The sequence below is a fragment of the Patiria miniata genome, unplaced genomic scaffold (genome assembly GCF_015706575.1).
Source record: "Patiria miniata isolate m_02_andy unplaced genomic scaffold, ASM1570657v1 HiC_scaffold_20, whole genome shotgun sequence".
Lineage (NCBI taxonomy): Eukaryota > Metazoa > Echinodermata > Asteroidea > Valvatida > Asterinidae > Patiria > Patiria miniata.
Window position 1 is genome coordinate 30,800,839 of NW_024037059.1, and position 26,810 is coordinate 30,827,648.

At 39.8% G+C, this 26,810-nt stretch overlaps 1 protein-coding gene across 1 annotated transcript; it reads left to right on the plus strand.

Moving 5' to 3' along the window:
* The first annotated feature begins 1,406 nt into the window (after positions 1–1,406).
* Positions 1,407–26,362, plus strand: LOC119729369. Its single transcript, XM_038201990.1, has 6 exons — positions 1,407–1,587; positions 2,153–2,356; positions 15,377–15,540; positions 17,719–17,909; positions 23,679–23,863; positions 25,756–26,362. The coding sequence occupies exons 1-6, from the start codon at positions 1,542–1,544 to the stop codon at positions 25,806–25,808; spliced, it is 843 nt and encodes a 280-aa protein (XP_038057918.1). The 5' UTR covers positions 1,407–1,541; the 3' UTR covers positions 25,809–26,362.
* Positions 26,363–26,810: the final 448 nt, after the last annotated feature.

A 26,810-nucleotide genomic window follows, 5' to 3' on the forward strand; every position in this document is an offset into this window, starting at 1 on the left:
TCTGCGGTTTGATACATTTCTCATTCATAAAAACGACTACACTTCCAACTTGCTCTAGTGGCTTATTTCCGGACCAGTGACTGCCCCCCCCCCCCCAAATATTTCTTTGCCCACCATTGCCTCCCCCCCCCCCCCCCCCCATTTTAAAGTCTGGCACCGCGCGCCATTGCTGGTTGGTGACATGGTGAACCGGGCAGTACTATCGCATAGGATTACACATATCGTATAGGATTACCCCGTTTACGTCAGGAGTTGGCGGTCACTTATTTAAACACCAAACGTAGTGACACCAGCAATCGGTGTTAATTTGGACAATACCCTGTTATTTTAACACCAAAAAGAATCACCACATTTTTTACACCAGAACAGTGCGCAGCAATTTCACCAATTTTTTACCCACTTTTTTGGGGGACCAAATTTTTTTTGGGCCCTCCCCCCCTCCCAAATTGTGTTCTGGATCCGCCCTTGGCAGGAACAGAAGAGATAACAGACAAGTTGGTAACAGACAAGTATTGGCAACAGAAAAGACATGTTACAAAAGTACCGAAAGTGCAAGGAAAACCGGGACAGACGGTAAAAGAGCGCCCTCTTGCATATAAAGAGCTTTTGATTCTGGTGTCAATAGGCTTTTTCTAAATCGGATTGTGGAGTTTTCGTTCGCACGCGGTACTTCGCCGTTGCATATGGATTTCTGACGGTTTACGACTTCGATGGACTATTAAATTTGACATTTCAACCCAGACCAGAGAGTTCTAATTGGCTATAACTGTACCTGCTTCCAGCATAGGTACCGCCCAGGCTGTGAATTTAACCAATCAGAAATATTCCGATCCCTCAAGTTCAGGTTCACTTCTGATTGGCTTGCAAAATGACGTCAGTTCGTTCAATGGTTTGCGGCTGCGTAGCGTCTGAAGCGCTGGTATTGTTTGCACACAACGTATATGACAACGTTTATATTTATTTATTACATTTCTTTGCTCAGGGTATGCCCAAACAGTAATTAATCTGGTTTCCATTGGGGCCCTGCATGCACTTCAAGTGACTACATTATTATGTGCAAATACAATACATTACAAATACAATAAAGCACAATGAAATAAAATAAAAGCATATGGGATTACTGCATGATTGTAAAACAACTATAAATATTGTACAACTATTATAAAGAAACATGTACAGTTTGAAACGACATCGGTAACAGACTTTACTAAAGGCCTAAGGTGAAATAAGTGACTACAAATTTGGACATTTTATGTGACATCGGGCAAATATATTGCTATAGGACTATATACATTCGCTGATTATGGGAGGGGCGAAAACTCCGCGAAAAACCCTTTTGGGAGAATAACGGGAATCACTCTCGAGGATTCTCAGCCATTGCTGAGTCCAGTCATTTTCCTGATTGGCTATTGATGACGTCATGCTGTTTAGTGGTTTACGTGTGTGGTAACTGATGCGGGTTGGCGTGATGAGGAAGTCGCTGATATAAGTACCACCAACCAAACTGACATTGCACAGAATTCACTGCATCTGGCGGGAGGATGGACGGAGCCGTAGCTGTGGTTCTGATGCTATCAGCAATGGCAGGTAAGCTGAGTTTCATATTCTTATACTCTGAATCCTAGTACCCACTCTAGTACCCACACGTGATATCGTATGGAGGATTAAAGACCATTGTACAAGTCTGAGGAAAGCCGCTATAGAGCATCATAGAAACTAGTTTTCAAAGCCCGTATATGGGCTATATACAGGGTGACACCCCCCTCCCAAAAAATGCAACCTAAAACATTTGCCTTTAAAACAAAAAGGGATTGGTGAATTTTGATGATTTGGATATCAGATAACGCTGAGAGCTTTTTCTTTCAAATACTAAAAAAAAATCATGGAAATAGCACTTTGATCAGCAACTATCAAGATAAATTTGAATGCCATTTTTGCGAAATTGGCCCGGAAAACCTACATTAGTTTACAACATCATGGACAGAAAAATCTCTTCATTTAGCTGTGGGACTAAAAGACCTCAAACTTTAAATTCGCTTTTTATGAAAATGCCGCTTTATTTCCAACAGATTTCACATTGATTCTTCGTCAATTACAAAAAAAATGCTATAGTTTATCCACATTCACTTTGCTGTTTGTTTTTATTCCAAAGTGCTCCTGTTTGGCGTGGAGAGCCAGCAGAGGGTGTGTTACTCCGGTCCCCCACCGGAACCTGATCCTGATAACCCGGATGACTGGATGAAGCAAGTCATGCAAGAGATACGGAAGCGATGTCCGGGAAGGAGGCAACCTACCCCGGTTGCTACGGAGAAACCCACCCCGGCTGCTACGGAGACACCCACCCCAGCTGGTACAGGTAAGTCAATGGTTCAAAGTAAGCACCGAGAAATACTTACATGATGAATGCCATTGAATAACCGTGATCATTTTATTAGGTCGTGTCCTTCAAAATATAGGTTTTCCCGCGCATTTTCAAACTTTTTCATTCAAATTAATAAACGGTTAGCTTCAATTTCGCCTCGAGAAGACTGGAACGCGCAAATGCTACAATTAGTTTAGTCAATAATGATCAATGGTCAGTTAATTTCAATATTTGTCCATTCGATGTCGTCAGATTTCAATGGAATTCGTCTCACCTGATGATCCTCTACATAATGTAATGATTGAATTCGTCTTTTTTCAATCGATTTCTAGAATGTTTCGATAAAAGTCATCAGTTTGTCTGGCCGTGAAGAGCTTTTTGAACAAGCTTCTGTCGGCCTGCTCTGAGTATTCTGAAAGATGTGAAAATATGAATACATATTGCCTTTCATAAGTATACTTCTTGCATGAAATGGAAAGAAAACATTTTCACTTGCCTGTGTATAGATCTTATTTCTTCCAGTTGTTGACTCAAAAAATTGTCGAAGAACTAAATGGATACACAAATAAGTTTTGAAAAAGATATAATTTTGCATATTAATATACATACTTGAAATTCGCCAGTCATCATCATTGTCTGTATTTAAATCTTCTGTGAAAACTCATATGTTTACCTCACGTTTTTGTGTTTAATGAGTTGATGCTTATTACTTCTGTCACTAATTTCTGTAATTCAAATTTAACTTAATTTATACTGTAATTGTTTTGTATGTATTGTGCGCCATGAGCGTCTTGCTTGGCGGATATCGGCGCCTTATAAATGTTCATTATTATTATTATGAAAAATGCTTATTTACTATAGTTAAACAAGGAAAATACTGGACAGACACACACAAATAAATTAAATATGTTTGAAGTAGAAACGAATAGATGAAAACGTAATTACCGAAGATAACATACAATCATGTGACGAATTTAAATGAAATTTATGTAACATTGTTTGCAAAACAACAAAATTGCTTCATATATCGTACGTCTGCCAATTGCAGACGACGAAATTTAATTGTCTTTCACCAAAACGTATGGCTAACATATAAAATTGTTTGAACAAAGTGCGAAAATGAGCGACCAAAGACAAAATTGAACATGGGGTATGCAAGGTCAGGAATTTTCGAGACGAAATGGAAGTTAACCGTTTATGAATTTGAACTAAAACAAAAATGTGCGGGAAACATGGGCGTCGCGAGGGGGGCAAGGGGGGCGCTTGCCCCCCCCCCCCGGAAAAACAAAACAAAGAAAAAAGAAAGAAAAAAAGAAAAGAAAAAGAGGCGCGAAGTCAGAGTGCTGTAAATTTAATGAGTTGGGGGGGGGGGGCAAAGTGTCCCTGCCCCCTCTAAAACTGATAAATCGAGAATTTGTTGAGAAATTCAAGAATTTTTTGGGAAAAATTTGTTTTGCCCCCTCTAGAAAAAATCCTGGTGACGCCCATGGCGGGAAAACCTATATAAACGGAAGCCCATAACTCAGACAAAACAGATTTCTTTCAAAATGTGCAAGGGATAAAGATATAATAACCTGGCATAGACGCGAACTCTTGTCCGAAGACATGAAAACAAAATGATGACGAAATCACAACGTCATCAGATTTAGTCTTACGGAACATTTTGCTTCCCTGACACCAAGCCACTTGACTTTTACTGCTGGGGCTACACCAAGAGTGCAGAGATAAATACACATAACTAGAAAACGGAATCATTTTATAGGTTTTCCCACTCAGTTTGATAGATTTGGCAGCCAAATTGATGACGAATCACCCATTTTCGCACGAATTTGGACGCACGTTTAGATCAATATTCAGTTCTCTAAATAGATCTTTCAATTGAAATCTAAAAGCATGCGACTGCACTTATCAACGATTCAATTTCAAAAAGAATGCATTCCAATTAAAATAGTATATCGGATCCTTCAAATTCCTTCAAAGTTTTCGAGGACGAAATTGAATGTTAGAGTTGGTGAATTTGAATGAAAAAACCTATAATTACAAACACAATTATAACAAAACAAAAATATGTATGAACACGATAAAAAGAGGGCAAGGATCTTTTGAGTTTAATGTTGCCTATAGTTTATTGTTTATATGTCGACTTTTGTGTATCATCTTTAATTTTCTCGCATCAGTTTTATATTTTTACCTCTTTAGATCAAAGACAGATAACAGTAACTTTGAACATGAAACTAGAATGAAACCAACAAAAAAAAAAGAACGTGTGAAAAGTGAAAAGAAAAATATCTCGCATCTTGCCTTCATTTCCCATTATTTTGAATGCAGAAAGCATTAAATAGAATGCGCTGAGATGAAAACAAAAATAACATTCTAGTGCAAATAACCCTAAACCAAACAGCCTAAACCGAATGACTTTAACGTCAGCCTACAATCCCGGCCAAAATGGTTGGGACACTTCCTGAGCCTGCCACGGTCATCCACTCCCCCGCTCACCCAGTCAATGTTGTTCTCTCCAGCTGATGGAGCACATACCGCGCAATGAGAGACAAAATTGAACGAGGGCCGGGGGGTTGGGGGCCCAGCGAGATTCGGCCAGGATTGCAATCCCGGCCAAAATGGTTGGGACACTTCCTGAGCCTGCCACGGTCACCCACTCCCCCGCTCCCCCGGCTAATGTTGTTCTCTCCAGCTGATGGAGCACATACCGCGCAATGAGAGACAAAATTGAACGAGGGCCGGGGGGTTGGGGGCCCAGCGAGATTTGGCCAGGATTGCAATCCCGGCCAAAATGGTTGGGACACTTCCTGAGCCTGCCACGGTCACCCGCTCCCCCGGCCAATGTTGTTCTCTCCAGCTGATGGAGCACACACCGCGCAATGAGCGACAACATTGAACGAGGGCCGGGGGGTTGGGGGCCCAGCGAGATTTGGCCAGGATTGTCTGAATTTCTTCATAGTTCCAAATGTGCATGATATGCCATTTGAGGGGCTGTTTTCTTGAGTTTTGTTTCCAAAATGTGAAATGGCGGCCGAAGGTTGAATGAAGGAACACATAATTGGGCAAGATAATAATTATTGATAGTAAAATCGAAATAACAAATACATATATATATTTTGTCGTGTTTTCCCTAACACGTATGGGTGGTAATCAGGGTATACTTTTTACTTCCCGAGTGCTGCAGGAAAATGATCTACATATTTATCTCCGGTGAGATTCGAACCCACCACGATCCCTGCTTTGTTGAATTGAGCACATGTCTTAACCAATAGACCACCCAAAGTACCGGCGACAATAATTAAGAGGCCATTTAACAATCCTTTAAAACCCGAACTTAGTGTAGCGTGCATCGTAACGGTTCGCCATGACGGTTCACCATGCCATTTTGGCCAATAACTGTACAAAATACAGTTTGTGTTGAACTTGAAAGGCTCCTATAGGATACGCAAACAAAATACAATCCCTTTTTAATTGGTTTGTATTCACTAAGTCCGATATTCTGCCGCAAAAATCCATCGGTGATCCATCCAAACCAATATATACAGGAAGTGAGTGACTCTGCTTCTTATATAATTTACAGCGGTGAACCGTGGTTACACTATGGTTTGGATGGATTTTTCGTCCAACTAATGGAATGGCGGAGAAAACACGTTGTTTGCGCATCCTAATACGGCTTCACATTGAACACAATTTGGATTTTGTAAAAATCATCGGCCAAAATGACATCATAATGGTGAACCGTCATGGTGAATCGTGTATATGCATTGACCATGTTGTATAGACCTTTCTGCGCTTGGTTGGCAAACTGCATTTTGCCAACCACGGCCTGCAAAACTAAGGAAGGTCCAACACTGCAAAAATGAAGAAGAGTTATTACAGATCACCAAAATATTATTTGATACTTGAAAATACAACATTTTCAACAAAGCTACAAAATAATTCCTACATATGCCTTTTTACTATGTGTTGATGGCGTTATGAGGACTTTTTAAAAATAATATGTTGCCAACCACGGCTTCAATTTTACGGCAGCCCATACAAAATGGCGCCAATGTTTACAAACAAAAGAAAGGCCTATTATGAAACCAGCGCGCGCGTGTGTATTATTATTTGAGCGCGTAATACGCGCAATGTCCAAATCCTAATATCAAGGCTATAATATTGTACATTCAGACAATCCCGGCCAAAATGGTTGGGACACTTCCTGAGCCTGCCACGGTCATCCACTCCCACACTCCCCCGGTCAATGTTGTTCTCTCCAGCTGATGGAGCACACACCGCGCAATGAGAGACAACATTGGACGAGGGCCAGGGGGTTGGGGGCCCAGCGAGATTTGGCCAGGATTGTAGGATGTGTTATAAACATGAAAATGTCAGGACTGACAGCGAATTTGAACGTCTAAAAACTAATACGAACCACGGGAATGACAGCAGGGAGCTAATGTGCTTCAAATCGGCAACTATCAAGATGAATTTGAATGCTATTATTGCGAAATTGGCCGGGAAAACCTATATCATAAGTGTTTCTCAGTTAGTTTAGGCCTACCACGTGCATCATTCAAATTCCATGGAAAGATATTTTAATTTCAATCCTGGCCGTCGTTGGGCTCCATTGTTAATTTCGATTTCGAATTTACACAAATACTTTTCTTATTTTGTCAAGTGAAATTTCGGGAAATTCGTCTAGTGTAGAGATTGCCGTTGAATTGAAAAAGCAAATTCGTTTATTATCATTCATTTTCGCGCTTCGGTCATTCATATTGAGTTCGTACATAGACGTTATGCATTAAGGCGGAGTTAGAGGGCAGTGGTGTTGTATTGCGTGGATATGCATGAGTTAATGTTCATTCACTTCTGAAAATCGGTCATTCATTTTCGTCTGAAACTTGAGAATCGCTCTGAACACGCGTTTCATTTTCGCTACCAGAGCATTCAATTTCATTTTAGATCAGTGATTGAGCAGCACCTTTCGTTTATGTCCATTCAGATTCATTTACAAGACTTCTTTTTAGCTTTTAGAGGGCGATTTCAAATATTCACCATTCTATTTCACTTTTAGTTTAATGCCATCGGCACCAGATACAATTAGGGGTTTCTTTTTCATTAAGCACCAATCAAATTAGCTGTACCTGAAATCAATTTAGAAAAGTTACGCTTGCGTAATAAATGAATGCACAGGTAACATATTTGGCCGTCTGTTTCTTAAAACCGAATGCACGGACATTGAAAACATTGAACTTTCGTTGAATTGAAATGGGATTAAAGACGTGCATTCAAATTCAGACGAAAACGAATGACCGATTTTCAGAAGTGAATGAACATTTCAGGAAAGGTGCTGCTCAATCACTTAATTGATTGAACCGAAATGGATTCGAATGCTCTGCTAGCGAAAATGAAACGCGTGGTAAGAGCAATATATTATAATAACATGCACATCAAAATGGACATTAGAAATCAAGCAAACAAGACGATGAAAACAAAGGTTTTTATTAGGACAGCTGCAATTTCCATCTTAAGTTTCTTTTTTTCTTATTTTCATTTAAAGGTGTCGTTGTTTCCTTCGGTTTCTATTCTTTTATCATTGATAAAAGAATAGAAACCGAAGGAAACAACGACACCTTTAAATGAAAATAAGAAAAAAAAGAAACTGGAGATGGAAATTGCAGCTGTCCTAATAAAAACCTTTGTTTTCATCGTCTTGCTTGATTTCTGATGTCCATTTTGATGTGCATGTAATTATTTTGACTGCACAAAGTGCTTAATAATTATTGCTCATAAACGGATAGGAAAGTAATAATCGAAGGTGTGCTAAATTGAACGACGATTGGATGCTATATTAAATGACGCACTTTCTAATTTTGGATGCGTTGGCAAACTAATTTGAATGTCTGTAAACGAAATTGAACGCCATGAAAATTGAAAAAGAAACAAAGTTTTTTTAACAGAATGATCAAAATCGCTTGAGTATTAAAGTACGTTCAAAAACGAAATCTATTTCTGAAGAATTTTAGCAGGAAAACCTATATTAAAATCTAATTTAAAATTCGAATTCGTGTGTAATATCTGATTCTGACTCGGCTGAATAGCTTCTAGCATTTAGCAGTCCACAGACAACTGTAGAAATAGTTTCTTCTATAGGTTTTCCGGTAAATCATTTATCATTCAAAATTCACCCGGATTCTAATATTGAAATTCGTGCAGCAAGCTCGATTTAGTGCACTTCCAATGTTTCATTGGATGCATGGCTATGTTCCCCAACCCTAGCCCTAGCCCTAGCCCTAACCCTAATCTTAAGGATTTTGGGGAACATAGGTATTGGGGAATATCGGGTAGAGCCCGTTTCATTTCGTCCTTTACAATTTCAATTTTAGAATACACACATATTCTTCACACATATTCTTCAAAGCATTTTCGATTTCGTCTCGTCTACGCCGAATCGTGTTATTCAGAAAACAAATTCATTTGATGCCACACAATTTAATCATAATTTTGTTCATTTGTCATATTTCACTGTGATATCTTCAGAAGAAAGCATATAGGCCGCTGATAACAATAATTTTAATTTTTTTCCAACTTGTTCTTTTTCAATGAATTGTGTGTTTCTTTTGATTTTATCTTCTTAAACATACCTAAAAGACTTCATTTTTGACAAACACAGAATTAGTGTTACACGGGAAAGTAAGGGTCATCGTAGTTTTTGGCATTTCTTTTTTTCATTTCGATACTTATTCTTTTCGTTTGTTACTTTAAATTTACTTTATACTTTATTGTTTGTGGTAATCTTTACATTTTTCTTTTGGTAATTGGTCTCCGAGTTCAGTAAACCTATAATTATATGTTTTCCCGGCCAATTTCGCAAAAATAGCATTCAAATTCATCTTGATAGTTGCCGATTTGAAACGAATTAGCTCCCTGCTGTCATTCCCGTGGTTCGTATTAGTTTTCAGACGTTGAAATTCGTTGTCAGACCTGACATGTTCATGTTTAACACATCCTAAATTTAAGATATGACATTCGGTTTAACTGGTCATTCAATTATTTAGCAGTCTGTTTGGTTTAGGGTCATTTGAATTAGAATCTTATATTCGTTTTCATTTCTGTGCATTCTATTTAGTACTTTCTGCATTCGAAATAATGGGAAACGAAGGCAAGATACGTGATAATTTATAACAAAAAGTCTTTCCTAACGGACAGGACACGGCCGAACACGGGGTACGAACGCGAGCCACGCGGAAATCGCATTGTTGAACGGAGAATGAGCTAACCAGGGTGACCGTAAGGTCAGAGCCAAATTCTGCTAAATGCACATCAAAAATCTGTCAGATTTATAAAAAAATCTGCCAAATTCAACAGAATTACTCGAAATATACTATAAAACTTATCATCACATGCAGATTGGTAGTATTGCCTTAATTAAGATTCAAATTACATAATAAACAATCAAGTCTAGATGTTGTGAAATGTTTGGTAAATCATTGGGCAAAACGCGGATCCGGCCACGACGAAGTCCGTTTCCCAGTGAACCTCAGCACCTAGACCAGCCAACCTGTCCCATTATGCAAGGGTTTGTTTGAAAGGATTGAAGCTTTTTTAAACAAATGTACACTTTTTGTTCAAATTTGATGTTTTTTTGTCAAATAACCATTTTTTGCAGAATTCTGCCAGAAATCTGCCAAAAAAAATCAATTTTGTCAAATTTTCTGTCAAGCTCGTTTTTTTTACAAAAATTCGGTCAAAGTTACGGTCACCCTGGAGCCAACTGGGAAAACCTATACAATCCGACAAATTACCAAAAATGTTCAGTAGGCTAAAAAAAAAAGTCTCCGGTATCTGGTATTCGCGCGCGTCGCCGTAGCCATGCGCGTCGGCAAAATGAAAACGTTTTTTTTTTTCAATAAAAGATGATGTCTCAAAACCGCTAAACTCACTGGTTTCACTGGAATCCTGCTGCTGCACAATTTTAACGTGTTTTTAGATTGGGTTATGGTCGAGAATAAGCTTTATGTGGCCTCTCTGGACTCCCATATATTATTTGCACTAAGTTTAGTCGGGCACCATTTGCAGTCATCAGCCGACATTTGAAGCAAAAAAAAAAACAGGTAAAAAAAAAAAGCCGCGTCGCCGCACCACTTTTTGGGCAAGCTCCATACCAGAAACCGGAGACTTTTTTTTGTGGCCTTAGGGATGCCAAACACAAAAAAGGGCAAGAGGACGTCATCATCCGAAAGGGCACCCTCTAGCGACAGCTTTTAATTCGGAAATATTTTGTAAAAATGTTTCTTGCCCATAAACATTCTTTGGAGAAAACGTTACTTTGCAAGGTTTCAAAATGATGACGTCATTAGACAGAAAGTTATGGGGAGAATTTGGAGATCATTTTAATTTTTCTTTTTTTTAAATGAAAATCCTTCATTTGGTACCCATTGGTGATAACCGTTGCAAAATAATGATCAGAGAAAAGATGTTAAGACGAAAAAAAAGCAGGGAACTGAACAGAAAGTGAAAGCACCAGGTAAAAAGTCATTACATGCTTGGGACTGTCAGGAACAAGCATTCAATTCACAGGCCTAAATTGCAGTCTCCCTCCCCCACCTGATGTTTTCTAGAAATCTCCGCCGTTTGTGCGTACCAGACGGTACCGGTAATCTGTCATGATTTAAATGTTTATGTTGGCCTTGCGCTAAAATAAAGTATACAATTGAAATGGTTTATGGGACTTCATTAATGTTCTTATCATTAATGTTCAATTGACACTTGAGGAGAAGCCGAGGCAGAAAGCCGGCAGTTAATGGCTGTGGCTCTCTTTGTGTATTTTCACGGAGTATAAAAATGCATTATAAATGACAGCAGCTCACAAAAAATTACATAACTTATTAATTTTGTTTAACTGAAGTATACAATTGAAATGGTTAATGGGACTTCATTAATTTTCTTATCATTGATGTTCAATTGACACTTGGGGAGAAGCCGAGGCAGTAAGCAGGTAGTTATTGGCTGTGGCTCTCTTTGTGTATTTCCCCGGAGTATAAAAATGCTTTAGAAATGATAGCAGCTCACAAAAAATCACATAACTTATTCATTTTGTTTAACTGAAGTATACAATTGAAATGGTTAATGGGACTTCATTAATTTTCTTATTAATGCTCAATTGACGTTTGGGCGAGAAGCCGAGGCAGAAAGCAGGCAGTTCATGGTTGTAGCTCTCTTTGTGTAGTTTCCCGGAGTAACTGCATTATAAATGATAGCAGCTCACCGAAAATTACAGAACTTATTCATTTTGCTTTAAAGCTATAGTCTATCATTTGCAGCCATCTGGCGTAATTATTGTTGAAAAACATACTTGGTTGAAAGATAGTAAAGAAACTAAACTCCCTGTGAAATTATTCTTTCTGGCAAGCTGTCATTCTGAAGAAATCAACGAAAGAAGGCCTTTCCAACGGTGCGTCTTAAGACGCACAAGGGCAGATCCAGAACACAATTTTTTGGGGGGCCAAAAAAAATTGTGGTCCCCCAAAAAGTGGGTCAAAAAAATTACGGCGTGGGTTTCGGGGCCCGCTTAAGGGCCCCGAAATTTTTTTGGGATTCTAGATGCTCTGTGGTGCGATCTGAGGCAATTTCTGAATTTCTGGCAATTTGTTTTGAGGAAAAGATGGTGGTGTACTCATTGCCTGCCTTTATTGCGATGTCACATAAAAAAAAAATAATAATTGGCTTCTTAAGAAGCACCGTTGGAAATGCCTTCTTTCGTTGATTTCTTCAAAATGAGAGCTTGCCAGAAAGGATAATTTCACAGGGAGTTTAGTCCCCTTACTATCTTTCAACCAGTATGTTTTTCAACAATAATTACGCCGGTTACTTTTTTGGATACCTGCAAATGATGGACTCGGGCTTTAAAGATATTTTTGACTAAAAATGCAGTGTTCAACATAATTTTGGCGAGGGCAAATCAGTGTTTTATTAAGTTTTTCTTTCATTTTCTGAAAGAATATATTGTTAGGGTCATACTGTAGTAAGAACTAAGGTAAACTCTGTCAAATAATGTAGTGGTGGCGATAGATGCGAAAAAGGGCCTGTTTTCGCCATGTTCTCGTAGAGGTTGCACATGAAAACCTGCCCGTTGGGTTAGTTCCCCAATGGAATCCATTTTCATAGTAATATAAAAGTTATTCACTTTTGAATGAGGCATTGAGCAAAAATCCGCGTTTAGTTGTCGAATTATTTCTTCACAAAATTCGAATTACTGGCCGCCAGACAATAATTCAGCTCTCGTAGGACGGGTTATACACAAAATGAAAGTCTTAGGGTTGCAGACGTCCAAAATCGGAATAAAGTATTTTTCCCCGTTAAAACAGAACATCAGTGGCGTAGCCAGGAATTTTTCAGGGGGGGGGGGGGGGGGCGCTGGGGGGCTGGAACATTTCATGGGTGGGGGGGGGGGTCATGTAGATCAATGATAATTTTTTTAGAAACTCAAAATCTCAGTGGGGGCGACTCGGGGGGGGGGGCGACAAGGTTTCATGGGGGGGGGGGCTGTCCCCCCCCCCCCCCCCCCCCCGTGGCTACGCCACTGCAGAACATACACCAAAAATTCGAAATTCGTATTCGGATAACTCTCTTGTTTCAGTGTTTTTTTTAACCTTTTCAAATTCATGTTTTTTTTATTCATGAATCAATTGACGGAACGTTCGGCCATGACTTATGTACACCAGTGTTGTAGGTCTCGAGACCGGTCTCGGTCTCGGTCTCGGTCTCGAGACCACTTTTTGCCGGTCTCGGTCTCGGTCTTGGTCTCGGGAGCTGTGGTCTCGGTCTTGGTCTCGGTCTCGGTCCCCTTTGGTCTCGATGTTTTGGCTGGTCTCGAGTCGAGACCAGCCAAAAAGTGAGGGGGCGGATTCCGCCCCCGGCCCATAGGGTTAAGTAAAGAATCAGTTTAGGGCAAATGTGACTGCAGTGTGATGCTAATGGACATGTCTCTCTTCACTTTCTAGTGAGTGAGGCATAGTCCAATAACCATTGCTCCTCTTCTTATTTCTCGTTTTTATTGTGGGACGATCTGTTGAAACAAGCACTTTATAGCCATCCTCATTGATTCCAAATACAACTGAGATTTAAATCTTATGAATCAAGACTGAAACATTATTTTTACCGTCAGATTTTGTATTTTGAATATGGGGAACAATTCAACACTTTTCCCCTAGAAATATTGGTGATTTTTTTTCTATTTTCCTTTTCAATTTTTCCTTTATTTGTGGAGGCGGGAAAAGGTTTTTTTTTCATTATATTTATTAATGGATATTCATCAATTTGTAGACCGTTAAATTGGTATTAGTGGTGGACAGCTGAATTTTGTGATCTCTTTATTAAAATAGACACGACTTGGGAATAGAGTATGCAAATTACGTGAAATGTTCACAGTTACTACTCAATAACATGTTCTTTATCCCAATTGTATTTTTTTACAAAATGGAGCGTGCCATTTTATTTTTTTTCATAACTGTCACTTTCTTTTTGACTCGCCATGTATTCATCTTTTCATCTGTGATAAACACAAATTGAGCTACTGCCATGGTCACACAAAAATAGAGTCTAATTGCCTTAGAGTCTAAGTTCCATTAATCGCTATATGCTGTTTACGGCCATCACAATAAACTATTAATATATTGGCAATATGTCGTACTTGTTAATCACTAAAATATTCAAGTAAATCGCCCGGCAAAGTAGCCGATGCAGGCGATACGCTGGCACGGTACAAAACACAGAGAGGCGTGCGCACTGAGCCATGAATCCCAAAAGTACATCTCGCCCACCACATTCAGTTTGTGACAGCGCCATTCTATTGTGTCGGCCATATTCTCAAATAGGCTAATGACGATGATGACGGCGGGCTGAATAACAGAAGATAGATCAGGCAAATATGGTTCATCAATCTTCTATAGTATATGTAACGTTATTGACATTAAACAAAAATAAAGTGGCATTACATTTCAGCCTTAGCCAGGCCTTCTTCAGAGGTAAATGACAGATGAACAAGAAAAAAAAATGTAGGGGACACACAAACATGCAGGGTTGGAAGGAGAATCACAAAGAGGGATGTGGGGGGGGGGCAGATCAATCCATATCCGGCCACCATCTCTCAATTTTTTTGTACAAATCTATATTCCATGACTGAAATAAATCAATATTTTCTTGCTCCAAATTTTTTTCGAATCAGGTTTACAAGGAGGTCCAATGTAAAATTAAAGTTGCATTTAAATATCCGTTAGTGGTCATTGCTGAAACCAAGGGGTGGCTGTGGAGTTTAGGGTCCGAGTTCCTATAACAGATGAAACATCCACCTTTAATTTTTTTACTTTTGTCAAGTTTCAACATGTTCAAGTTTTGCAAAAACTAGTACAAATTGTCGTACTCCTAAGTTAAAGTTTCTTCATCAGATTTACACTTTATAGTAGTTAAACAATATTTGTAAAAAAAAAAAAAATTAAGTGGCAAAAATATATGGAGTTCATCAAATAAGGTTTTCCCTTCTTTAAATTAGGTTGCTTCCAATTTTTTTAATGATTGGGACAATAACAAATTCTGTTGCCATGCTGTAATTTATGGCATGAAGCAAACACGAAGAGCACTCGCATGACACAATTAAGCAGGTACAAGTGATTCCTAACTTTCAATCACTTCCTTCACATCCCCATGAACATCAACATCTCAAGGTCAGACTGTTCAGCTGTAATTAGTGTCTTGATGTTTATTTAGATTATTGTTATTTATTATCCGCGGTCTCGGTCTCGGTCTCGGTCTCGGACCATTTCGGTCTCGGTCTCGGTCCGCCTTGAAGGGGCTGGTCTCGGTCTCGGTCTCGGTCTCGCAACTTCAGGTCTCGGTCTTGGTCTCGGTCTCGGACTATCCGGTCTCGACTACAACACTGATGTACACGCACGAGATCAGAACCAAAAAGGCAACATGATTTTTTGATTGCTGTAGGCCGATACCAAAAATACTGTCTTACCTATTATACAGATCCAGAGTGGCGACTGTTGTTCAAAGGCGTGGCAGGAACTGGAGTGAGTCTGTATGACATGTGGACCGCAATGAACTGGACCTCGAGTTATGAGGCCAGTGGCCATCGCCGTGATAATTCCCTCTACCAAGCCTGGCGCAACGGACAGCTGCATGTCCGACAAGTAAGTATGTCAGGATAACGAAATAGAGGGTCCATCGCTTGCCATACAAACTTAATGTATTCATCAATGATTTATACACTATTTTGTTTCTCTTATTACGCTACTCGATTGATTCCTAATGCAAACTACTAAATGATAACTTTCGTCGTCTTTTCTTGACTATGTTTAATGTTTATTTTCGTGATTCTTTTATTACCTCATAAGCCCATTTTATGTTTTTCAAATGAAATTTGTCACCATTTAGTAGTTTATTATTGTTGTGTTTATCGGTCCTTTGAAACCAGCAAATATGGAACGAACTTACCAAGTCTTCACACGAACTCGTGGCATGGGCGCCACCATTTTATTACACAAAATGGAACGTGCAATAATGTTGGTGTCCCTCAGAACGTGTAGTAAATCCATGGGCACAGACAACCGTCAGCATACCTGCGAAAGGGCTGCTGCTGCCCAGCGCTGGGGTTGTGCTGACTAAAAGCAAAGCAAAAAGGGTTTGAAATCAGAATTTTCTTTCTCATAGATGCCTTCCATGGCTTACGAGTCCCACCTGCCAGGAGCAATCTGCATGGTTTTATGGCGCCAAACCCGCTGCCTGCAAACCGGTGCCCTCTGTTCTAAACAGGGATTTTTTTTTTACACAACTATCTGGGGTACTTTGTGCGCTTTCCTATAATGTTTTTTTGTTACCAGGCTTGAGTGGAGGCTCAAGTTAATTATTATTCAACTTGGTACAGATTTCGGACTTTATTTCCCTTTTAAAAAAAAATCCTCCAGAGCCTCGAATCAGAAACTAAAGAAAATTGCTGCTATACAATTAGTATCTGATTGAAAATTTTCTAAGATAAAACTTAAAATTGTTGAAAAACAAAACAAAACCTGAGTCCTGTAGCCTTGATTCAAGTCGCCTGAAAAATGGGTACCCTGTACTATTGTGTAAATAAAAATTCGCAGCCGGGCAGTAAGAGTTTGACTAGGAGGGGCTATTTGTCGCGCAGACCACATGGGACATTTCCTGGTGAGAAGTGGCTCGCTATTTCTTCACCCAATCCTGGTCATTCCTAATCCTTTGACACCCCACTCCCACCCCCACAAGACTAGTGTTGCACTACACCAAATACATGCTAAAATAGGAAACGACGCAAAATCGTACACAAAGAGCGCCGCCTTGTGACGCTCAGGAGCAAGCTGGCAATGTTTTTTTTTCACTGGAAATTAATTATTACAACCTGTAGGACAATTTTCTGTTTTACCAGAGGTAGCGCATAGCCACGTCAATTTGTCTTGATACCCCCTCTCCCGTACCCCTAAAACGGTTGCCAATCCCTGGGCCCATGATGTAACCTCCGCCTCTATGCGAAATAGACCCACAAATTGGCCGCAAGGACCTCTTATTAAATATTACCCGTGGGATTAATGAGTTCGTGCGCATTAATTTACAACCTTTTGGTGGTATGCCCAGTTAAGTTGAGATGACGTCACATTATAACGAGAACCGGATAGGCTAAAAGTGCACATAGCGCGTATGCAAATGAGTCACCAACCCTAATGATGAAATCACAGCTGCATTTAATACATCATTAACTTGTGTGCCAAAAATCGATATTAACACACAAACAATGGGTGCATTCAATATCACTGTCACATGGCTTGTGCATGTTACGTTATACCTTGAACGTTATAAAACTTGCAAAAGACTGAAAGAAGCAACAGTGTAAAGCATTAGCAACAAAGTTAATGGCTTCTTCACATCATTTTGGAATTATTCTATAAATACTACGAATCTTAGTTAAGGCTATAAGTTTGATTTGAGAACTGAAAATGGCCTATAATCAACAAGTTTCATTTCCATTCTATCGTACGAGAGAAATGATCAGGAAACCAAACTATACTCTCTAATACAGAAAGATTATTCAAAAGAAAAAAGTGATTTTTTGTCAAAATATTTTTATCTGCTGGACAAGTAAGGGTATCAAATTGTAATGTGTAGTTCCAAAATGGAAGGACAAAGAAAAAAAAACATTTTGAATGGCCGCTCTGAGTCTGAGTATTGAGCGATACAAACAAACATCTGATGCGATACGCTATGCAAGGAAATAACCGAAGAAAAGCTACCTTGCAATTAAAACAATTGACACACGATTATAGGCCTATATATACCCTCTCTTTTTCTGCTTTAAGGTAAATCTTTCCCTACATGACAGCTCGGGGGTGAGAGCCGAGTTGATCTTCAATGGAACCGGCTCCGACATCAAGAGTTGGTTCACACAGACACGCCTGATTTCATCACCCTGGGATGATCTCAAATCGGCTCAGTTAACTGGAGGTCATGCACTTGGTCAGTTCTTCAGCATTGACGGTAACTATGAAAGGTAAGTATAGTTTAATATCCCCGTGGTCGATCCACATCATGTCTCTCACAAACATTGGATCACTGTCAACGTCATTTTGGCCAATAAAAGTGTCGGGTTTTTTTTTTTTTTTAGTGTAGTTGGGATTCATTTTACGGGTACTGTGTCTTAGTTGACTGGTTCCCCCTCCCCTAAAAAAATATGGGGACCCCTAAAAAAATATGGGGACCGGTAGCTATAGACCTTTCTGCGCTTGGTTGGCAAACAGCATTTTTGCCAACCACGGCCTGCAAAACTATGGAAGGTCCAACACTGCAAAAATGAAAAAGAGTTATTACAGATCTCCAAAATATTATTTGATACTTGAAAATACAACATTTTCAACAAAGCTACAAAATAATTCCTACACATGCATTTTTTTCTATGTGTTACGAAAAAGCCCGTTAGTGCCATCGAATGTATAAATTGCTCTTTTGCAAGTATATGTTTGGTGAATCTTGTTTTTCGGATGTATATGTTTGGGGAATCTTGTTTTTCGGATGAATATATTTGGTGAATTTGTTTTTCGGATATATATGTTTAGCAAGTCTTGTTTTTTGCAAGTATATGTTTCCCGAGTATTGTTTTTTGCAAGTATGTTTCGCGAGTCTTGTTTTTGTGAAGTCTATTTTTAGTAACAGTCTTGTTTTTTGCAAGTATATGTTTCCCGAGTCTTGTTTTTTGGAAGTATATATTTCCCGAGTCTTGTTTTTTGCAAGTATATGTTTCCCGAGTCTTGTTTTTTGCAAGTATAAATTTGGCAAATCTTGTTTTTTGTAAGTATGTTTCGCGAGTCTTGTTTTTGTGAAGTCTATTTTTAGTAACAGTCTTGTTTTTTGCAAGTATATGTTTCCCGAGTCTTGTTTTTTTGGAAGTATATATTTCCCGAGTCTTGTTTTTTGCAAGTATATGTTTCCTGAGTCTTGTTTTTTGCAAGTATAAATTTCGCAAATCTTGTTTTTTGTAAGTATGTTTCGCGAGTCTTGTTTTTGTGAAGTCTATTTTTAGTAACAGTCTTGTTTTTTGCAAGTATATGTTTCCCGAGTCTTGTTTTTTGGAAGTATATATTTCCCGAGTCTTGTTTTTTGCAAGTATATGTTTCCCGAGTCTTGTTTTTTGCAAGTATAAATTTGGCAAATCTTGTTTTTTGTAAGTATGTTTCGCGAGTCTTGCTTTTGTGAAGTCTATTTTTAGTAACAATCTTGTTTTTTGCAAGTATATGTTTCCCGAGTCTTGTTTTTTGGAAGTATATATTTCCCGAGTCTTGTTTTTTGCAAGTATATGTTTCCCGAGTCTTGTTTTTTGCAAGTATAAATTTGGCAAATCTTGTTTTTTGTAAGTATGTTTCGCGAGTCTTGTTTTTGTGAAGTCTGTTTTTAGTAACAGTCTTGTTTTTTGCAAGTATATGTTTCCTGAGTCTTGTTTTTTGCAAGTATGTTTCGCGAGTCTTGTTTTTGTGGAGTCTATTTTTAGTAACAGTCTTGTTTTTTTTGCAAGGATATGTTTCCCGAGTCTTGTTTTTTGCAAGTACATGTTTGGCGAGTCTTGTTTTTAGGAAGTATATATGTAGGGACCCGATCTGCTCCTCTCCACACAAAATTGTTGCACCCCTATTTTTATTTTTGTAATAGTCCTACTAGCTAGTACTCATGGCGACCGTTTTAACCGATTTTCGGCTAACTTTTTTTAAAAAAACGAGTTTGACAATATTGATAGTTTCTCTATCAATATTGATACCACTCTGAACGCATCGCAAGTGCATTCATCTATAGGGGTCTACTGTACTAATTCAAGCCCCATTGAAAACAGTGTAAAATCAACAAAGTTCAGGGCCAAGTAACATGCAAGCCAACATCACTGGGGTTTCTGAAACAAAAAATAAATTATTGTCTTGTCTTTCATCTTTTCATTTCTTTTCAATTTTACGTACATTAGCCAATTACATTTTTAAATATTCACACCCAAATAAAATCACCTCCCGAAAAGTGATAGTTCCCGAGCCTGCATGTAGCCATTTTACAAGTGGCAACCTTCCACTTTCACAGGCAAATAGGACCCATTTTTTCATCCGTGATTTTATCAAGCCTGCTCTCAGATGGAAGCCCCAAAACCAGGGAGATGATCCTTGGGTATATTTAAACAATTCCACCGTTTTTAAAGCCAAACGGTCTCCGTTTTCAAAAGAATTTGTGGGGGGGGGGGCACTTTTTATGCTAATCAGCTGGCGTAGAAATTCTCGCTTGAATTAGTTCAGTGCGCCTTATAGGCCCTAGCCATGCAGTTGCCCGGATGTTTGCAACTCTCCTTCAATAAAGGTGGCGACGTCTACAATATCGGTGTGACTTTTTCGCCGAAAAAAGACCTAAAACTCGCAGTTTCCGGTTAAGATGCCGTTTGCTGATGATAATATTGTTGTTTGCGAGAAGTGATGCAATTATTTCGTCGTAATTAGGGGCCTAAGGCCTAAATTGAAGTAATAACGAATTAATTGGTGGCATGGCTATACTTTCATCACAAACAACAGCGCCCTCATGATGCACACCGCAGCTATAACAGACTTAAAACAAGTCAGGTGTGTTTACAAACACAAATGCCCCGCCGTGACTATTCCCATGACATAACAGCGCTCTTTTAACATCAACTTACGTGTACCTTGGTCACATGGAACGTTCATTGACAGCATTAGTGTCTTCTGTAGGTTTTATATGAATTAATCCCTAATCCCTATGATCTCAGAATAAATACAAGATTTTTGAAGTTCATATGTTAAGGATTTCTCAAGTTATCGCGCTGACAAGATTTGTCCGGACACCCCTCCCCCACACCCACACACCCACCCACGGAAGGACAAGGCGGAAACAGTATGCCCCTTCGGCTTCGCCGCGGGGCATACAAAACCAAAATTTGCCAAACATGTACTTGCAAAAAACAAGATTCGCCAAACATATACTTCTAAAAAACAAGACTCGCCAAACATGTACTTGCAAAAAACAAGACTTGGGAAATATATACTTGCAAAAAACAAGACTCGGGAAACATATACTTGCAAAAAACAAGACTCGGGAAACTTATACTTGCAAAAAACAAGACTGTTACTAAAAATAGACTTCACGAAAACAAGACTCGCGAAACATACTTGCAAAAAACAAGACTCGGAAAATATATACTTGCAAAAAAACAAGACTCGGGAAACATATACTTGCAAAAAACAAGACTCGGGAAACATTTTCTTGCAAAAAACAAGACTCGGGAAACATATACTTGCAAAAAACAAGACTCGGGAAACATATACTTGCAAAAAACAAGACTGTTACTAAAAATAGACTTCACAAAAACAAGACTCGCGAAACATACTTGCAAAAAACAAGACTCAGGAAACATATACTTGTAAAAAACAAGATTGTTACTAAAAATAGACTTCACAAAAACAAGACTCGCGAAACATACTTGCAAAAAACAAGACTCGGGAAACATATACTTGCAAAAAACAAGACTCGGGAAATATTTACTTGCAAAAAACAAGACTCGGGAAATATATACTTCCAAAAAACAAGACTCGGGAAACATATACTTGCAAAAAACAAGATTCGCCAAACATATACATAAAAAAAACAAGACTTGCTAAACATATACATCCGAAAAACAAGATTCACCAAACATATTCATCCGAAAAACAAGATTCCCCAAACATATACATCCGAAAAACAAGATTCACCAAACATATACTTGCAAAAGAGCAATTTATACATTCGATGGCACTAACGGGCTTTCGTAATGTGTTGATGGCGTTATGAGGACTTTTTTGAAAAAAATATGTTGCCAACCACGGCTTCAATATATGCGCTTACGGCAGCCCATACAAAATGGCGCCAATGTTTACAAACAAAAGAAAGACCTATAGCTCTATTTAAAGCCATTGATTGGATCACCTCTGCGCGCGCAGCATGATTGTTTATTTTTGAATCGCTACCGATTATTTGAAAATGCATGCTTACGAGAAAAAAAGTGACTCCTGTGTACCACCAACAGTACGCAAAATCGCCAGTGTCTCCCAAGTGCGCGCGTCAATCGCTTCTCAAAAGTGTGCGTGTGGGGGGGGGGGGGTACCTTGATAAGAACTACTAAATAGCGCAAAGCACTTACGGCGTGGGGTCCGGCCGAAAAAAATTGGATTCTAGATGCTCTGTGTGGTGCCATCTAAGGCAATTTCTGACCACTTTAACCCATTTGTTCTAGCAACATTAGAGACACACTCTCGGAAAAAATGGTTCGGATAACATTGTTAACTTATTTCTTATGATGGGACTGCGGTTTGGCCGCAGTCAATTGAGCGTGATCGGCTGACTGATAAGGTTTACGTACAAAACCCCAAGACAACGAGGTTTTTGTATAGAAAGCTGCTGGACCACATTTTGCGAGAGTGTGTCCGTAATGGGCCTGCCGGTAATGCTGAGCCTGCATACTGCCAAAGTTACCAATAGCATCCCTACATGATTTTCTCGTGCAAATAGGACCCATTTTGGACCCTAATTTTATCAAATCTGCTCTTAGATAATAGCCCAAAAGCTAGGGAGATGATCCTCGGCTATATTCACACGATTCCACCGATTTTTAAACTAGACGGTCTCGTTTTTTGCCAAAAATTGTGGGGGCACTTTTTATGCAAATTAACGACGCGGACGCGTAGAAATTTTGAAACCCTAATCAAATTTATTGCGCCCGCTGTTGGTCTTATTGCGCCATTCTGATATATCTTCTGTTTAGCCCAACCCCCCCCCCCCCCCACAGCCACCCCCCCCACCACCACACCGAAAAATAATGGTAATTAAATACTGTTAAAAATGTGCTCGTTTATTCAGAAATTCATGAAGCATATTCAAACTGATTGGATGTTTCCAAAGTGTCTTTCCCATTTGCAAAAGTTCCTTTTAAAAGCCCATCAACCATTAGAGACACACTCTCGGAAAAAATGGTTCGGATAACATTGTTAACTTATTTCTTATGATGGGACTGCGGTTTGGCCGAAGTCAATTGAGCGTGATCGGCTGACTGATAAGGTTTACGTACAAAACCCCAAGACAACGAGGTTTTTGTATAGAAAGCTGCTGGACCACATTTTGCGAGAGTGTGTCCGTAATGAAAAGAACCATTTTCGATTTTGGAATAATTGAATCAGCTATTCTGAGCTATAGAGAATCAAATATATGCTACAATTTTTATTCGGGGACGAAAAAAGTGTGTGTGTGTGTGAGGGGGGGGGGGGACAGACGATATGATACCCACCCCCCTTAAAAAGTGTGTGTGTGTGTGGGGGGGGGGGGGGGAACTGCCCCCGTCCCCACTGATTGACGCCCATTGTGTCTCCATGAAGGCAGCTTTCAAGCATTTCAACTGCATAGGTTTCAAAATATTGAAAAGCAGTGCCCCTCTTTTTAGTTGCCAGAGACACTTCCGAATTCAGCGAAAATCTAAGCTCATCACCTCAGAAATTGCACATACATGGTCTATTGCCATTCTGCAATAGGCTGGTCACGAACATTAGTGTTGTGATTTTGAATTCAGGAGGCGGGGTTCAGACCTATGCACATCCTGCATATAATTTGCATACATTACAGGAGGAAAACCTCCTAATGCATTCAGGAGTATACCTGTCCCTACATGTTGAGGTCCGAAGGACAATAAAGGGACAGGAAACCAGTCTACTTTTTTAGTTGGTTCTTTCTCTGTCTCTCACTTTGGCATAAAACAAAGGGATTGGCGGTTTTACATCAACAACAACTTTGGAGGATGTAAGGGAGATGAAGGCTGGCTGGTTGTGATCGAGTCTAACTCACTATTCTGCCACTGGGACAGACAGACGGCGGCTTATCCCTACCCATTCATACTCTACAGCGCAACCAACAGCAAGGTGACGTGGGACCGTGTGCGTTCAAACGGTAAGAAAAGGGTACAGTCTGCGAGTTAAATCGGACTTATGTATTTTTGCCTTCGCCAAGGCAGCCGTGTGGTTGCGAATGTCTAAGCGTCCCCGTTGTTAAACAAAGTTAATCTGATCAGGCGAAGTGAAAAAAAACATGTTTCTCGTCCCCGCCCGCTTCCTATTTGGAGGCCGCCTGGATTTTTTTATTATTTTTTATTTTTGAAAAATGCAATAAAAAAACACCGAAAAAGTCAAATGCATCTAAAACTGTTCATTGTAGACCAATACAACTCTAAATGACACTGTAAATATGTTTACTTGTCCAACTTGTCTTTCATTTTAAAAGTGTCTTTGAACAGTGGAAACACCAACGGTTGCAGGAAATTTTAAACTGGCGGCCATCTTGAAGAAAATAAAAAATAAAAAATAAAAAGCCCCGCTTCCTCCATTTGTTTCAAATACCCGGACGAGAAACATGTTTTTTTTTGTTTATTCGGCCTTACGTACTTATTATTATATGTGTAAAGGTACCACTAAGGAGACACGTTATACACGTTATCGTAATTTCTTCGCACGATGGGAGACATCGGTCATTAGGGAGACGTCACAGCCCCCATTTAGAGGCACAATTTTGCCGTCGCAATTATGTTATACTTGTTGCTCGTGGTCTAGTCAGTAAACATACCGAAATTCGTGGAAAAGGGACAAGGGAATATTGAGTTAGGGGCAAGGGCACATTTAAGTTTGAAGCATTTTGTGCACAAATCTTTGGGGATGTCTCCCAAAATGTCCAATCCAGGGTAAAGTTGTTGCTGCTGCTGCTGCTTTTGTTGTTGTTAAACATTTCTGGTAATGAAACCAAGGATTCCTCAAAAGCGCCCAAGGCACTGTTGCTCGCAAGCCTGAAGAAACCCGTGGAGAGAAGACAGTGAGAAAAATTACAGTTTTAGAGGTGGGAGGAAATGCCCAGAGGAAAATTCTGGGGAAAACCTACGGAATCATGCAGGGACTGAAAACCCAATCCACATATTGGCCCAGGCGGGATTCGAACCCGGGTCACAGCGGTGGAAGGCGAGGAAAGTGCCGCTACGCCAACCTGACTCCCCAGACGCTATAACAGAGAGTGAAATTCATGCACCCCAAAAACATGGCCATTTGAATGTTGTGTTTCTCAGAAAATATGCTCGGTATGATTGAAATGTAGTACAACGGAAGAACAAATTCTAAACTTCATGTCAGTGAAAAAAATCGCCGTCATCGATGCCGAAACGTCAATACTGGTTACTGGTAAAGCTGACCTTAAAGTCGGGAAGAAATTGCTCGAAAACGTCCCCAAATCTATGTATTTATCTCACTTTCCCGGTATCTGCCATTGATTTTATACATGCCCCTATGTGTCGCCAGCCCATTAATCGTGTTTGTGGGCAAAACGCCCTATTTGAAAGATGGTGTACGTGCATAAATACCCCACGACCACTCTGCCGATTTTCGAATTTAACGGAGGGAAAACCGCGTAACTGAAAACAATTACTTGGTTTCGTTAATGAATATTGCTCTGTCGATAGAAACTAACATACTTTGGGGGTTGCTGTTCAAAGCGGACCACCTTGGACATAATCGACACTACCGTACAGGGCATATTTGCCAACAGGCTCAAAGTTTTGCCGACAAAACGACGATGTTACCGATAAAAACGATTACGGAGGGGGGGGGGGGGGGGGAGGGAGGGAAGGGAGGGGGGCTGGTTCCACACCCCACCCCTCTGGCGACGCCCGTGATTATAAGTGGCTGCAGAAGATGCATCAACATGTTGCAGGTCTGATAAAGCAAGGGAATATCTATGTTTGTCAATATTGAAGTTAAATAGTTTATGCCGTAACTACTGCTTTTGTATTCTTATCCCCACAGATGGAACAGTTGGAAGGGCAGATAGCCTTACCATCCACATCGATGCTGAGTGAGCCTGGATCTACAACAAAATCAAGAAGGGAAGGGGAGGAGTGATCTTAGCCCCGCCCCTCCCTCCGTCGACATGTTTTGAATTTATGTAATTAACGGATTGAAATATATGCTAATAGGGTGTGATTCCTTAGCCACGCATACGCAGATCTGAAGTATGACTAGTTAGTACAACTTATTTACGGCGCCATTTACTGCTTTAAAAATAAGTCGCTTTTCGTATTTTAAAATTAATTGTACTTAAGCAGGTGTTTTTTTCTTGGTATAATGTGAAGTTCAATTACTCCATGTCTATTGACCAAATGCTGAAGGAAAAACAATCGCTCAGAATTGTTAATGCATGGTAAAAGCAACTTGTTTTGCAATAATAGCCCCCTTTTTGCTAGTCTGAGTATTAGCCGTTGTCCACGGAGCCCAGTCTCCGGTCTAACGTCTGATATATCGAAGCATGCAGATTTATGCGACCCCTCGCGTAAGCTTATCGGAGTCGACGCAACCTCGTCCCCAGTGCTTACTTTATTTCCAACCGCGTTTCCAATAGTAAACCCTGGATAGGAAACTTTCTTCCTGTATCCTGATTGGATCCCGCTATTGGCTAGTAATGGATTTTTATCGTGTACTTTGTGCTATTATTCACAACGTGCAGTACGTGTTTTCGCGATCATTCGTCCACGCCTTCTCGAAAATACTAATTTCCCTTCCAATTTGCTCATATTGATATGAAATATGATACTGCATGTTAATTGTCTCGATAAGATCGTAACAGTTTGATTTTAAAAATCGTGTTTTCGTAACTCACGCCGTGCTCGCGCTGCTACGAATTGACTCTGTTTTTACCCCAGACACCGCATACCAAAACAAACGCTAATGCGTAACGCATATCCAGGCACCAGACTGTTCCTCATTTGCATACGTGTTCAAAAATCTTGCACATGCAAATGATCCAATACCAGGGTGAGAGAGCAGGTAGTGGTGGGCGCGTACTGCTCGACACCCTGGGGACG